Below are 15,537 nucleotides of genomic sequence, written 5' to 3' on the forward strand. Positions count from 1 at the left end.
GGTGCCTGGAATCAGTTTGGGGGCAGCAGGTGGGCAAGACAGTTCCTAATGAAGCTCCATGGCCCCACCCTCAGTGATCCACAGCTGTGTGTCCTGGGCCCATGCTGTCCGAGGGGGCCTGTGTCAATGTTTCTGGAGAGAGGAGGCCCAGCTTCCCTCTGACAGGCAGATGGACTTAGGAGTGTGAGTGCAATTAACCAAATAGACCTGTTTGGGAAATTGAAGGCCTGGGGAAGCTCAGTGGTTTCTCTGCCTTGCATCGGAGGGCCAGTGTCTGCTTCCTGTGATGGGAGGTGACAAGGAGTGGACGTACTGCGGGTGGCAGGAGGGAAGGGGAGAGATGAAGCCTGGAGGCCTGAGCATGGAGGGTGCTGCATGCTGGAGTGGGAGGAAGAGGGAGGGGCGGCTCAGGAGCAGACGCCTGGGGCAGCTCCATATGGCAGTGGTTTCCAACAAAGGGAGAAGACGCAGAAAAACGGAGGGCTTCCTCCTTAGGCGGTTTCCAAGCTCACACCTGGAGCCCCAGGGAACACTTGCACAGAAACAACTGTGCGTTGTTTCCAGTGAATCTTGGAATGAGCCACCCTAAATACACAGCCAGCCCCAAACCCAAATGGTTGCCACACAGGTGCCAGAGTTGGACCACAGGATTTGAATCCTGGCCCTTTGGGCTTTGGGCAAGTTCCTTAACCTCTGTGTACTTTTATTCTGCCATCAGTAAAACACGGGTAATAATGGGCCCTACTTCATGGGGCCGCTGTGGGAGGGTGGAGTGCAGGGCACAGTGCCTGGTGCACGGGGAGTGCTGAGATGCTGATTACTATAATGACGACTGTTATCATCATCTACAGAAGCCTGGGTCGGCTTCCCTTCTCCCAGAACTTACTGTACCCTCAACAGCCATATGTCCTGCTGGCAAGGAGTCTCTGCAGTCTTTCTTATTTCTTTTTTAAGGTTCCTCTGTGTGTCTGAAGGTCCTTAGATAGGTACTCCTCCTTCATGATTTGTGGGTGCTTCAGACTGGAGGAGGCAGTGTGACGTCACAGCGAGAAAAACAGTCTACAATTCAGGGCATCCAAGTCCAGTAGGGGCTCTTTTGCTAATTAGTTTTGCGAAACCTTGGGGGAAATGACTTCTCAGAGAGCCTTAGTTTATTCATCAATCAAATGGGAACGATGACAGCAGCCTTGCTCATATCACTGAATCGTGTTGACAGTCAAATGATACAATTAATGTAAATGGAAACACTATTAAAAGGATTAAGCTCAGAACCGATATTCGATTTTGCTGGTTAGACTGGTGGTGTCCAGAAGCACAAGCCAGAATGAAGTTATTCTGGTCAGGCAGGAGGTGGCAGGGCATGACTCTGTGGCAGCCATGTCTGCTGTCACACGGTAGGGCTGCTGTCATCAGAGAAGGCAGCCCCCCCCCGCCTCCCCGGGGGTTCCTTAGGTGGGGATCTGGTCAGGCTACCTAGAGTGAATGTTTCCAGACAGCTGTGGAGGGACAGGGATGGAGAGTGGGGAGGGTGCATGGGAAAGTGCCAAGAGCGGGGTCATGGTGACACAGAGCTGCACTAACTCCGTCCAGTTTCATACATACTTCGTACCATTTAAATAAACGAGTGCACCGCTTTTGCAATCACACTCCTTCACATGCAGTAAAAGAATGGCATGCCACACCCCGCCCCCGCCGCCCCTGCCAAACACACACTAAGTCAGTATGTTCAAGTTCAAGGTTTAGTAACAATGACAGGGGGAAAAAGCCCTAAGTCAGATGAATTTCCCAGGTGGGCTCTGAAACCTGACACTGTTCTGAGATAAGTGGTAGCCCTAAAAGGGCCCACCTAAGAAACTACCTTGATAAAACAAGTATATCTGAATTGCCACTGACATGAGAAATAATAACCCTCATTGATTAAACACCACGTGCCAAGCACTCTGCAGGCTCTCTATCTGTTTATATATTTACTCTCTAATCTTTACACAAAATGTTGGTTATTATCCCCATTGTATGAACTAGGAAACGGAGGTCTAGAGGGGTTCAGCATTCCCAAGGTCACAAAGCAAGTGGATCTGGAATTTCAGAAGATGTGTCTGGATCCCAAGTCCATGTCATCAGCACTCTGAGCTTCCACTTTTCAACCCTCTCCATGCCCCTCCCGCCAAGTCCCAACTCTTTCTGGGAGGACAAAAGACTCCAAGAGAGGGAGGTGGAGTGAGAAAGACACCTTTGATGAGGTAGAGATGCCCAAACTCAAAGAATAAGGAAATCTTGCCCTGCTCAAGCCTCCAGCCCAACCCTCCTAGCCCAGCAGCCTCCAGGAGGCCGGTCTGTCACTATTGCCCATTACTGCTCTGTTAAAATTCCAGCCCTCAGTTGTCATGTGTCCTCCCCTGCTACTGGGACCTGAGAGTAAAACAGGAGTTGTTGGGAGTAGCAGCAAAATCTAACCCGGAATGGAACAAGGCAGACCCTGGGCACACGGCATGACTTAGTGCTGTGGGCCTCAGCTGCTTACTGCGCCTGGACAACTGTCCATCTGCCTGGGCCCAATGCCCTGCCCAGGGCAGGGGTTCTCGGACTGTCTCCCATATGCCAGGGCTGTCACTCAGGAGCTCCCAGGTGGTGGAGGCCCAGGCTAAGTAGGGTATGGGCCACCAACAAAGTCGTTTCCCAATTTTTCAATTAGGTGGACACTGGGACAATGCCAGCACTAATGTTGGCTGACTGTCCCTGCCAGGGAAGGCTTAAACACTACCCTTACCAGCCTCCTTGCAAGGAGAACCTTGGCATGCAGTTCTGTGGCAACTCAGGGCTTCTATCTCTGGGGAGAAAAAAGGAGATGCCTCTCAGAAGATTCCTGGGGCCCTTATCAAAGACAAGGGGCAGGAGGCAAGAATGTCCCCTCACTCTCACCCCTCCAATGACACATACCCCAGGCCCAAGTCCTACTTACCCTCTCTGCCTCATTCAGCCTCCTCCTTGCAACACCAGAGGAGGCTCCGTTCCAGGCTGCAGAGGGAAGGTAAACTCCAGCGTCCCAAATTGCGCATAAGTCAATCAACCTGTCTCAAGCAAGCACAAAGGAGAACCCCAGGGTTACTCTAAGAAAGGAAAAAAGGAAAAAAAAAAAAAAAAAAAAAGGCTTTGTGGTTTGCAGCTTGCTCATTCACTGGGGAAATTACATCTTTGCCCACATCCATTTGTAAAGTTTTGCACAGCATAACACCATCTTTGTTCAAAGAAGTTCAAAGCACTCTGGAAAAAAAAAAAAAAAAAGAACTGATCCTGCAAGGGTGATTGTCTCTCTCATCTGTAAGATCATTTCTTAGTGCCCTGACACCACAGTCTAATTGCTGATTCCCTATTCACCCCAAGAAGTTCAGCCGTATCTCGAAGAATCTCTCCTACACCAGGGGAGAATTTACCCATAATCATCTCATTAATGTTTTAGCTTCCTAGGAGAACTATGTTTTTCTTCCCTGTCTACAGATAAGCAAACCAAGTTCACCATAAATAAATCCATAACATATTGAAAGGGGATCCAATTTTAAGGTCAGGAGATGCGAATTTTAAATCCTAGCTTGTTTTGTCATTTAGAGTAGGACACTTCTCTATATGTGATTCAATTTCTTAAACTTTAACATGGGGAGAAGGCATGGCAGAGTGGATCAGATCATTAGTTAGTGGGGGATCAGATCATTAGTTAGTGGGGTTCAAGTCCAGTTCTGAACAATCGTATAACCTTTCTAGGTAGTGATAACATATTCCATTGAGACATTTGTTATAACATTAAAATGTATCTGCAGGAGGCTGGGCATGTTGGCTCACACCTGTAATCCCAGCACTTTGGGAGGCCGAGGAGGACAGACCACTTAAGGTCAGGAGTTCGAAATCAGCACGGCCAACATGGTGAAACCCTGTGCCTACTAAAAATACAAAAATTAGCCAGGCACACCTGTAGTCCCAGCTACTTGGGAGGCGGAGGCAGGAGAATGACTTGAACCCGGGAGGCAGCGGTTGTAGTGAGCCAAGATCGTGCAACTGCACTCCAGCCTGGGCAACAGAGTGAGACTCCATCTCCCTCACCAAAAAATTGTCTGCAGGAAATGGTGTAATCCACCCTTTTAGAGGTGAATGTGGCAATAGCTATCTAAATAAGTATGCATTTACTCTGACCCAAAATCCCAATTCCAGGAATCTATTCAAAATATATCCTATATGCCCATAATCTCCAAGGTTCTCATTAAGTGAAAAACACATGATAGAAAATAATGTTTAATATGCTACCATTTATTTAGGAAAGAGAGGAGGAATGCAAAAATATATATGCATTTGCTTATATTTTTTTTAAAAAGGCAATAAAATGATGAAGCATAAAATGCGTTTTAAAAGACCTACAGGGGCCAGGCGCAGTGGCTCACGCCTGTAATCCCAGCACTTTGGGAGGCTGAGGCAGGCGATTTCCTGAGCTCAGGAGTTTGAGACCACCCTGGGCAACATGGTGAAACTCTGTTTCCACTAAAATACAAAAAATTAGCCAGGTGTGATGGCTCACACCTGTAATCCCAGCTACTTGGGAGGCTGAGGCATTAAAATTGCTTGAATTCGGGTGGCAGAGGTTACAGTGTGCCAAGATCACGCCATTGCACTCCAGCCTGGGCAACAGAGCGAGACTCTGTCTCAAAAAACAAAAACAAAACAAAACAAACAAAAAAACAAAACACACACACAAACAAAAACAAAAACAAAAAAACACCCTACAGAGAGAGGGAGACATGAAGTGCAGGGGACAGACAGAAGCTGGACTGTGAATAGACTTTGTTACATGGATTTGCTTTGGACTATGTAATTATTTGACATAATTACAAAACATAATTAAAAAATTTCGAAGAGGTCGGGCACGGTGGCTCATGCCTGTAATCCCAGCACTTTGGGAGGTCAAGGTTGGTGGATCACTTGAGGTCAGGAGTTCGAGACCAGCCTGACCAACATGGTGAAACCCTGTCCTTACTAAAAATGCAAAAATTAGCCGGGTATCATGGTGGGCACCTGTAATCCCAGCTGCTCAGGAGGCTGAGGCATGAGAATCGCTTGAACCTGGGAGGCGGGGGTTGCAGTGAGCTAAGATCGCACCACTGTACTCCAGTCTGGGTGACAGGGCAAGACCTTATGTCAAAAAAAAAAAAAAAAGTTTCAAAGAATTATGTAAAAATGAATATAAAATGAAACAAATGAACCTTTGAGTCCAGTTGGTTGGCATACTACACATAGATTAAAACACTAGTAATTTGACTGTGTATCCTTATCAGTGGTGTCCAATCTTTTGGCTTCCCTGTGCCACCCTGGAAAAAGAATTGTCTTGGGCCACACATAGAATACATTAACACTAAAAGGAGTTAAAGTAAATTGCAAAAAAACTCATGTTTTGAGAAAGTGTATGAATTTGTATTGAGCTACATTCAAAGCCATCCTGGACTGCATGTGGCCTGTGGGCTGGACAAGCTTGCCTTAGATGGATGTACCACAAAGATAAAAAGAACTGCCCTATGTCCCACAAGAAATCCTAAACTGTTTTCAATAATCATATTATTGATGGTACTATAATATTATTACTGTGAGACTTTTATATGTTCATTGTGAATAAATCAAATGAGTACTACGGTTGATCTTGCTTGGAAACAAGATTTGCTGGTTGAACGGAGATACAAAAGTAAGATTGATGAGATTGGGTACAAATTCTGTAGTCTTGGCTGTGAACTGGGAGTATCAGTATGTCCTTCAAATGTTTTAGGTTAATCACACACACATGTGTGCATGCACATTTCCTAGCTCTGTTCACTGTAAGGCCTAGAAACAATGACCATCCTAGTAGGAATGAGCACCTCTAGCAATCAGATTATAAATTCTAAATACCATTCCCCGAGGAGGAGTTGGGCCTCCTTGGAGAAATGACTGACTCCAAATTTGATGTCACAAACATACAAGATAAGCTTAGAACATCCTGTCATACCAAAAAAGCAAACAGAGTGTCAAAGACTACGAGAGTCATGTCAGAAGGACTCAGAAACCAAGAAGAATAAGGTTTCCCTGGTCAAGTTGAGCATCAATAAAGATAATAACTGCAACAGGGAGAAATATAACAAATGTGTTTAAATCTATGAATTCCTAATAATATTTTTAAATAATCCTAAATAAGCCATTAGTCACATTTGAAGGATGTCAGGGAAATGCCTCGCTATTTTGAAAACTGTTTAACAAAAGAAAGGGGGAAGTGGGTAGGGGCATAGCTGAAACAAGATTGACCTTATATTGATAATTATTGACAAGGATGATGGATACATAAGTTTCATTATATTATTCTCTCCTCTTCCATAAAACATTTTCAAAGTAAAAAATATTTTAAGTGATAGAACAGGTCAAGAAATAGGAAATCATTGGAATGTTAATTCTTGGAACTCTTCTGAACGACCGACATTATAGACATTCAATCCTAACAGTAATCCAGTATCACATGATATTGATATTATTATTATTTTAGAGATGAGGCCTTGCTCTGACACTCAGGCTGGAGTACAGTGGCACGATCACAGCTCACTGCGGCCTTGACCTCTGGGACTTCAGTGATCCTCCCACTTCAGCCTCCCAAGTAGCTGGGCCCATAGGTATGTGTCACCACGCTTGGCTAATTTTGTTTATTTTTATTTATTTTTTATTTATTTATTTATTTATTTATTTTTTTTTGAGACGGAGTCTTGCTCTGTCACCCAGGCTGGAGTGCTGTGGCCTGATCTCAGCTCACTGCAAGCTCCGCCTCCCGGGTTCCCGCCATTCTCCTGCCTCAGCCTCCGGAGTAGCTGGGACTACAGGCGCCCGCCACCTCGCCCGGCTAGTTTTTTTGTATTTTTTAGTAGAGACGGGGTTTCACCATGTTCGCCAGGATGGTCTCGATCTCCTGACCTCGTGATCCGCCCGTCTCGGCCTCCCAAAGTGCTGGGATTACAGGCTTGAGCCACCGCGCCCGGCCCAATTTTGTTTATTTTTTGTAGAGATCAGGTCTCACTATGTTGCCCAGGTTGGATTTGAACTGAGCTCAAGCAATTCTCCTACCTTGGCTTCCAAGTACTGGGATTATAGGCATGTGCCACCATGCCCAGCCTGATATGGATATTATTATCTCCAGTTTACACCTGAGGAAATAGGTGTAAAGAATCCATGTGATGCTGGGCACAGTGACTCATGCCTGTAATCCCAGCACCTTGGGAGGCTGAGACAGGTGGATGGCTTGAGCCCAGGGGTTCAAGACCAGCCTGGACAATATGGCAAAATCTTGTTTCAAAAAAAAAAAAAAAAACGAAAAAGAATTCATGTAAGTCAAACCCACATGTTCTTATCTCAAAGGCCCACTATTCCACAGTTGCCGCTCCAATACCCTCATTGATATATCTGGGTTAATAAAACCTTCCTTACCTATATGAGAGTGTCAGGGACTGCAATGAGATAACACAGAGGAGAGTACTCAGAAAACAAAATCTCCATACAAATATTTTATTGCCGTTTAAAAATTAGAGATCAGATCTACCTATAGGATTACCGTGGAGACCAAATGAGGGCTGTGATTTGAGGATAGATCGACAGATATATAGACAGATAGACAGACAGATAATCCTTAAAGATGAATGAAGTTGCAATTACCACCATTGCTTTAATCATCAGTCATAGGACTTTAGGGTTGGTTAAAAGTGAAACTTAGAATCCAGGAAATAGACTGTCCCTCTGACTCAGGCATAGGAAGGTTCCAGGAAGGATACCTGATACTCCAGGGAGGACTAGGGACCAAGAAGGTACCTGATATCCTGTAGCCTGCAAGAAGAGCAGCTCTGGGTCACAGCAAGGCAGAGATCATGGTCAGTTTGCTAGGCCCTTGGGCGCTGTCCCTAGATTCCCGAAGGTCAGATGAAGCAGCCACACTGCAGACACCTGCTGGGTTCCTCTGAATGAGGTCTGGGCTGGAAGCGAGGAGAGTAGGTGTGGAAGACACTTACCAGCAACAAAGGCAGGATCCAGCATGTTGGACTGATGACAGGGAGTGTCTGGGGTTGCTAACCAGCTCCAACACTTCTCTCTTTCAGCATTCATATCTTAATGTATGTCTGGGGATTCTTTACAGATCTTTCCTTAGCAAATGGTTATTCTCAGACTGTCCTTCCCTCTGCCACAAAGGATAAGCTGGTCCGGGGATCTCTTATACTTTCTCATCTTAGAATTCCATAATTCCATAAGGGCATATTTCTAAAGAAGCACACAATCAAAATTCTCCTGACTCGTGGTTCATGTGCCTCTACCCCATGAATATTTAGTCTGTGCTCAGGGCACAAAGATCATTCTGTCTCTGTCTCTCGGGATTCTTACTTAAACATTTAAAAAATTATTTTATTTACTTTTTAAATAGCTAATCCCTGCACATGATATGAAACTCAAATGATACAAAAGTATACACAGTATACTTTTGAGATGAGCCTAGAACATCCTCCTCTCAACCCTGTCCCACAGCTTCCCAAGCTCCATTCATCCCGTCCCTGGCCAATCACATTTACTAGTTTCTTGTGTACTCTCCCAGAGAGTCAATGCAGACACATATACATATACATGTATTTTTAACAATTCTAGCATACTATATATATTTTCCCCTACCTTGCTTTTTGCCATTAACAAATATCTTACATATTTTTCTATATTTGTTCATATAAAACTGCCTTATTATTATTACTATTATTTATTATTATTTATTTGAGACAGAATCTCGCTCTGTTGCCCAGGCTGGAGTGCAGTGGTGCTATCTTGGCTCACTGCAAGCTCCGGCTCCCAGGTTCACACCCATTCTCCTGCCTCAGTCTCCCGAGTAGCTGGGACTACAGGTGCCCGCCACCATGCCTGGCTAATTTTTTTTGTATTTTTAGTAGAGACGGGGTTTCACCATGTTAGCCAGGATGGTCTCGATCTCCTGACCTCATGATCCACCCATCTTGGCCTCCCAAAGTGCTGGGATTACAGGTGTGAGCCACTGTGCCCGGCCTGCCTTGTTATTTTAACAGCTCCGTGGTATTCCACTGTATAAACATATCATAATTTATTTACCAATAGGCATTTAGTTTGCTTGTAATCATTCCATATGGGAAATTGCTGCAATACATATCTTTGGGTAAATGTGATTCTTATATTTGCAAGACCGTTTTTCAAATAAATTATTGGATAATAATTTATCCAAAGATATTGCGGTCAAGTTGCTCTCCATGAATGTAGTGACAGTTTACACTACCACCAGCAATGTATGAGAGTTCCTGTTTCCCATTCCTTCTCCAATATGTTGTGTTGTTAATGTTTTTGATCTCTGACAATCTGACACACAGAAATTGGTATCTCCTTTGTAGTTTTCTTACTATGAGTAAGACTGAGTATTTTCATTTTACCGTATTAGTCCATTCTCACACTGCCATAAAGAACTGCCCAAGACTGGGTAATTTATAAAGGAAAGAGGTTTAATTGATTCACAGTTCAGCATGGCTGGGGATGCCTTGGAAACTCACAATCATGGTGGAAAGGGAAGCAAGCAAACATGTCCTTCTTCACATGGCGGCAGGAGAGACAAGAATGAGAGCTGAGTGAAGGCAGAAGCCCCTTATAAAACCATCAGATCTTGTGAGAACTTACCATCATGAGAATAGCATGGAGGAAACTGCCCCCATGATTCAATTACCTCCCACCAGGTCCCTCCCACCACATGTGGGGATTATAGGAACTACAATTCAAGATGAGATTTGGGTGGAGACACTGCCAAACCATATCAATTTCAATATTCCTATTATTTGCCTATTTCTCTACTGGGCAGTTGGTTGATTCTCATCAGTTTGAAGGAACTTTTATTAGGAAATGCCTTCCCTATAAGAGGGGCTGCAAATTGACCACATCATTATTTTTATCCTGACTTTATTTGTGGTGTTTTTATTATGCATGAAATTTTTTTCATAGTTGATTGGATCTTTTCTATTTCACTATATTTTGTGTCATATTTACACCTTCTTTTTTTCAAGATTATTTTTATGTTTCCATGTTTTTATTTAACATTTCTATGGTTTAATTTTTTTCTTTTTTCTTTTTTATTGGAGACAGGGTCTTGCTCTGTTGCCCAGGCTGGAGTGTAGTGGCATGATCATGACTCACTGCAGCCTTAACCTCCTTGACCTCCCAGGCTCAAGTGATCCTCCCACCTCCCATCTCAGCCTCCCAAGTAGCTGGGACCACAAGCACTGGGCCCAAAGGTGCACACATGGCTAATTTTTAAATTTTTTGTAAAGACAGGGTGTCACCATGTTGCCCAGGCTGGTAATTGTGCTTCAATCTTAATCCATCTAGAACTTACTTTGAAATCATGTGAAGAAGGGATCTAACTGTATATTAGATGGTGATGATCCTAACCTCATTTATTTAAAAATTTACCTTTTATTCTATGGTTTGAAATGTCATCTTCAATCATACACAGTACTAAATTCTCCTATGTGTTTGGGTCTATTTCTGGACTTTATCTTCCACTCATCTGTTTATCCCTTCATGTGCGGGTATCACACCATATTAATTACTGTAGTTTTATAATTGAGTTTATAGTCTTTTAAAAATTTTTCTGTTTACTCTTGCTTGTCAATTTTTTCACAGATTTCTCTAGAATCAGACTTTTTCTTTCTTAAAGAAAATCAAATGATATTTTTATTGGAGCCATATTAAAATTATAAATTAACTTAGAATTGACATTTATGATGTTGACTCTAAGAATGTGATATGAATTTTAATTTGTTCAAATTTTCTTTGCTTTTCATTTTAAAATTTTATTGTACAAATTATGAACATTTTTGTTATGTTTATTACTATGCATTTGATTGTTCATTAAGCTATTTTAAATAATTATTGCACACTAATTTTGAATCCTACCATATTGAAAGTTATTTTTCTATTTTTAAATTTAAACAAACGTTTTTGAGACAGGGTCTTGCTTTGTCATTCAGGCTGGAGTGCAGTAGCATGATGACAGCGTACTGCAGCCTCAATCTCCAGGGCCTAAGTGACCCTTCCATCTCAGCCTCCCCAGTGGCTGAGATTATAGGCACATGCCACCATGCTCAGCTAATTTTTAAATTATTATTATTATTTTAGAGACAGGGTCTCTAGACTATGTTTCCTAGGCTGGTCTCAAACTCCTGGGCTCAAGTGATCCTCCTACCTCAGCCTCTCAAAGTGTTGGGATTATAGGCATGAGCCTTTGTACCTAGACCACAGGTGTTTTTTTTATTTTAATTTTAATTTTTACAGATGGAGCCTTGCTCTGTTACTCAGGCTGGAGTGCAGTGGTGTGAACATAGCTCACTGCTGCATCGAATCCCAGGGCTCAAAAAGTCCTCCTGCCTCAGCCTCCTGAGCAGCTGGGACTACAGATGCATGCCACCACATCAACGAATTTATTCTTAGTTATAGTTTTAGAGATGGGGTCTTGCTATGTTGCCCAGGCTGGTCTTGAATTCTTGGCCTCAGCTAATCTGCCTGCCTCAGATACCTGAGTAGCTGGGATCACAGGCATGAGCCACCATGCCTGGCTTGAATGTGATTTCTAAATAACCCATAATTCAAAGAGAAAGTTTCAATTAAAATAAAAAGTACATTGAACTGAACAAAAATGAGAATACAACATATCAAAATCTGAGGGACACAGCTAAAGCACTGCTCAGAGTGAAGTTTATAGCACTAAATCCACACATTAGAAAACAGGAAACACTTCAAATCAGTCATCTGAGGTCCCACCTTGAGAAACTAGTAAAAGAAGAGCCAACCTCCCACCCCAAAACCTAAAAGCAAGCAGAAGGAAGGAAATAATAAAGAGCAGAAATCAATAAAAGAGAGAACAAACACAATAGGAAAAAAATCAATGAAACAAGCTGCTTCTTTGAAAAAATCGATTCAATTGACAATCCTTTAGCAAAAACGAAAAACAAAAAAATAGGAATGATTCAATTATCATTCTCAAGAATGAATGAGGGATGCCACTATAGCCCCTGCAGACAACAAAAGGGCTATGTGAAACTACCATGAAAACTCTACGCACAGAACTTTTAAAGCTTAGGTGAAAAGAACCAAGTTCTCAAAAAACACAAACTACCACATTTCCCAATATGTAATAGCTAATCTGAATTGCTTTATAATTAAGAAAATGAAATTAATAATTTAAAAACATTCAAAAAAGGAAAACTTCAGGCCAGATGGTTTCTCTAGAGAATTCTACCAAATTATTAAAGAAGAATTAACACCCCAATTCAATAAAATCTCTTTTATAGAAGAGGAGAAACACTTTCTAATTACTTTTATGAAGTTAGTGTTACCCTTATACCAAAACCAGACATAGATCATCCAAAATTTTAAAAAGAAGATGAAACTATAAACCAATAAATCTCTCACAGATACAGACACAAAAATCCTTAACAGACCAGGTGAGGTGGTACCTGCCTGTAGTCACAGCTACTTGGGGGGCTAAGGCATGAGGATTGCTTTAGGCCAGGGGTTCCAGACCAGCCTGGGCAATATCTTGAGACCTCCGTTTCTTAATAAAAAGTTAAAATGTTAACGTTCATTTTTTAAAAAAAAATCCTTAACAAAATATAAACAAACAGAATTCAGCGATAAATAAAAAGAATTATACACCATGACCAAATGTGGTTCATTCCAGGGTTGCAAGGTTGGTTCTATATCCTAAAATTCATCAGCATAATCTACCATACTAATAGGCTAATTAAGAAAAATTGCACAATCATGTCAATCAATGCAGAGAAAGTATCTGACAAATTTAAACACTCATTCATTTTTTTTAAAACCCAGAGAAAGAGGAATTAAGAGACATTTTCTCAGTGTGATTTTTTTTTTTAAATGTATAGAAAATACACAGGTAACATTATACTTGATGGGGAAAGACCAAATGCTTTCTTTCTAAGATTAACAATAAGGCAAGGATGTCTGCTTTCACCACACTTATTCAACATAGTGCTGAAAATTCTAGCCAATAGAATAAGGCAAGAAAAGGAAATAAAATGCATATAGGCCAGAAAGGAAATAAAACTGTCCCTATATGCAGATAATATGATGGTCTACATAGAAAATCCCAAGAACTGATTAAAAAAATATATCTTGGAACTAATATACAAGGCCAGGCAAAGTGGCTCACCTGTAATCCCAGCACTTTGGGAGGCTGGAGGTAGGAGGATAGCTTGAGGTCAGGTGTTCAAGACCAGCCTGGACAATATAGCAAGACCCACTCTCTACAAAAAAAATTTAAAAAGATTTTAAGGGAGCTAGGACTGCAGGAGCAACTTGGCACATCCAGATGCAAGCCTGGATGTGGTGTCTTGCGCCTGAAGTTCTAGCTACTCAGGAGTCTGGGGTGGAAGGATCCCTTGAGCCCAGGAGTTCAAGGCTGCAGTGAGCTAAGAAGATGCCAAAGAAGGTGCCACTGCATTCCTGCTTGGGCAACAGAGTAAGCTCTTGCTTCTCAAACTAAAAAAAAAAATTAAACCTAATAAATGAATACATCAAAGTTGCAAGATACAAGACAAACATAAAAATTAATCAACTATCTCTATATACACATAACAAACATGGAAACAGAAATTTTAAATAAATTACAATCTATAAAAATACTTAGGCATAGAATGAACAAAACATGCATAGGACATGTATGCTAAAACTACACAAAACTGGTTAAAGAAATCAAATATCTACATAAATGGAGAGGCCTACTTTGTTCATAAACTGGAAGACTTCACACGGTAAAGATGCAAATTGTCTCCAAATTGATGGTTTAATGCAATCCTTATTAAAATCCAAACAAAATTTTTAACAGCTAGACAAAATTATTTTAAAATTTATATGGAAATAGAAGGAACAAGAATAGCTGAAACAAATTCAACAAAGAAGGAAAAACATAGGAGGATCAGTCTACCTGATTTAAAGACTCATTATATAGCCACCGTAACCAAATCTACATGGTACTGGTGAAGGAAGAGACACATATATCAATGGAACATAATAAAAATAAAAATGGACCACACATATACTCAACTGATTTTTGATAAAGATGCAAAAGCAATTCAATGGAGAAAAGATAGTCTTTTCGACAAATGATGCTGAAATAATTGGATATCCTTAGGCAAAAATAAAGAAAGAAAAAAGGAATCTTAACCTAAGTCCTTATACAAAGACAAACTCAAATTGGATGGCTGACTTACACATAAAATGTCAAACTATAAAACTTGTACAATAAAAATAGGAGAAAATTGCTGCAATCTGGAGCTAGGCAAACAATTCTTAAATTTGACACCAAAAGTATAATTCATAGAAGGAAAAATTTATGGACAAACCGAACTTCATTAAAATTAAGCTTTTATCTGTGAAAGATGACAAGTGGGAGAAACCACACATATGACAAAGAACTAGTTCTAGAACTTTCAAAATTCAGCAGTAGAGGCACAAATAATCCAACTAGAACATGGGCACAAGACATAAAAAGACATTTCATCAAAGTAGAAATACAGACAACAAATAAGCAAATAAAAAGGAGTTCCACATCAGCCACTGGGGGAATGCAAATTAAAACCACAATGAGAAAAAAATAGTGAGACATCACTGCACATCTATTGGAATGACTAAATTAAAACAAAATAGTGACAACACCAAAGGCTGGTGCAGACGTGGAGAAATAAGATCACTCATGTGTTGCTGGTAGAAATGTAAAATGGTACAGCGTCTAGAATATGGTTTGGCAGTTTCTTAAATAACTAAACATGTAACTATCATATGACCCAGCAAATATACCTCTGGGCGTTCATCCCAGAAAAATGAAGACTTATGTTCACACAAAAACCTGTACATAAATGTTTATAACAGCTTTATTCATAATAGGCAAAAACTAGAAACAATCCAGGTGTCTTTCAATGAGTGAATGGTTAAACAAACCGTGGTAGATCCACACCATGGAACACTATTCGGCAATAAGAAGGAATGGACTATTGATACTATTGATATATGCAGTAACTTAGATGAATCTCCAGAGAATTATGCTGACTGAAAAAAGCCAATCCCCAAAAGTTACATACTGTGTGACTTTTTATAGCAGAAATGATACATATGATATAAATGATATAGTTATATAGCAGAAATGATAACATTATGGAGAAGGGATTAATGGGTACCAGGGTTTAAGGAAGGGGGAGGTGGTAGTAGGAAATGGGTGTGGACATAAAAGGGCAACCTGAGAAAGCCTTCTGGTGATCCTGATGGTATAATGTCAATACCCTGGTGGTGATATTGTACTACAGTTTTGCAAAATGTTACCAATGGGGGAATCTGGGCAAAGTATAGTGTTATCTGCTACAACTGCATGTGAATCTATAATAATCTCAAAATAAAAAGTTTGATTAAAAATAGTTTTTCGGTTGATTCTTT

At 41.1% G+C, this 15,537-nt stretch overlaps 1 protein-coding gene across 28 annotated transcripts in view; it reads right to left on the reverse strand.

Moving 5' to 3' along the window:
* NFASC (neurofascin) overlaps positions 1-15,537 on the reverse strand; it is a 200,382-nt gene that overhangs the window by 104,909 nt on the left and 79,936 nt on the right. For 25 of the 28 annotated variants that reach the window (XM_031656569.1, XM_031656616.1, XM_031656613.1 and 22 more), the window contains one exon: positions 2,960-3,068. The exons of 2 other annotated variants lie outside the window; for them this stretch is intronic. In XM_031656569.1, coding sequence (XP_031512429.1) covers positions 2,960-3,068 — 109 coding nt within the window. Of the gene's footprint in view, positions 1-2,959; positions 3,069-7,851; positions 8,013-15,537 lie in introns of all 28 variants that reach the window. One more of the 28 variants, XM_031656588.1, reaches the window with a different exon arrangement.

The sequence above is a fragment of the Papio anubis genome, chromosome 1, assembly GCF_008728515.1.
Source record: "Papio anubis isolate 15944 chromosome 1, Panubis1.0, whole genome shotgun sequence".
In the NCBI taxonomy this organism is placed as follows: Eukaryota; Metazoa; Chordata; class Mammalia; order Primates; family Cercopithecidae; genus Papio; species Papio anubis.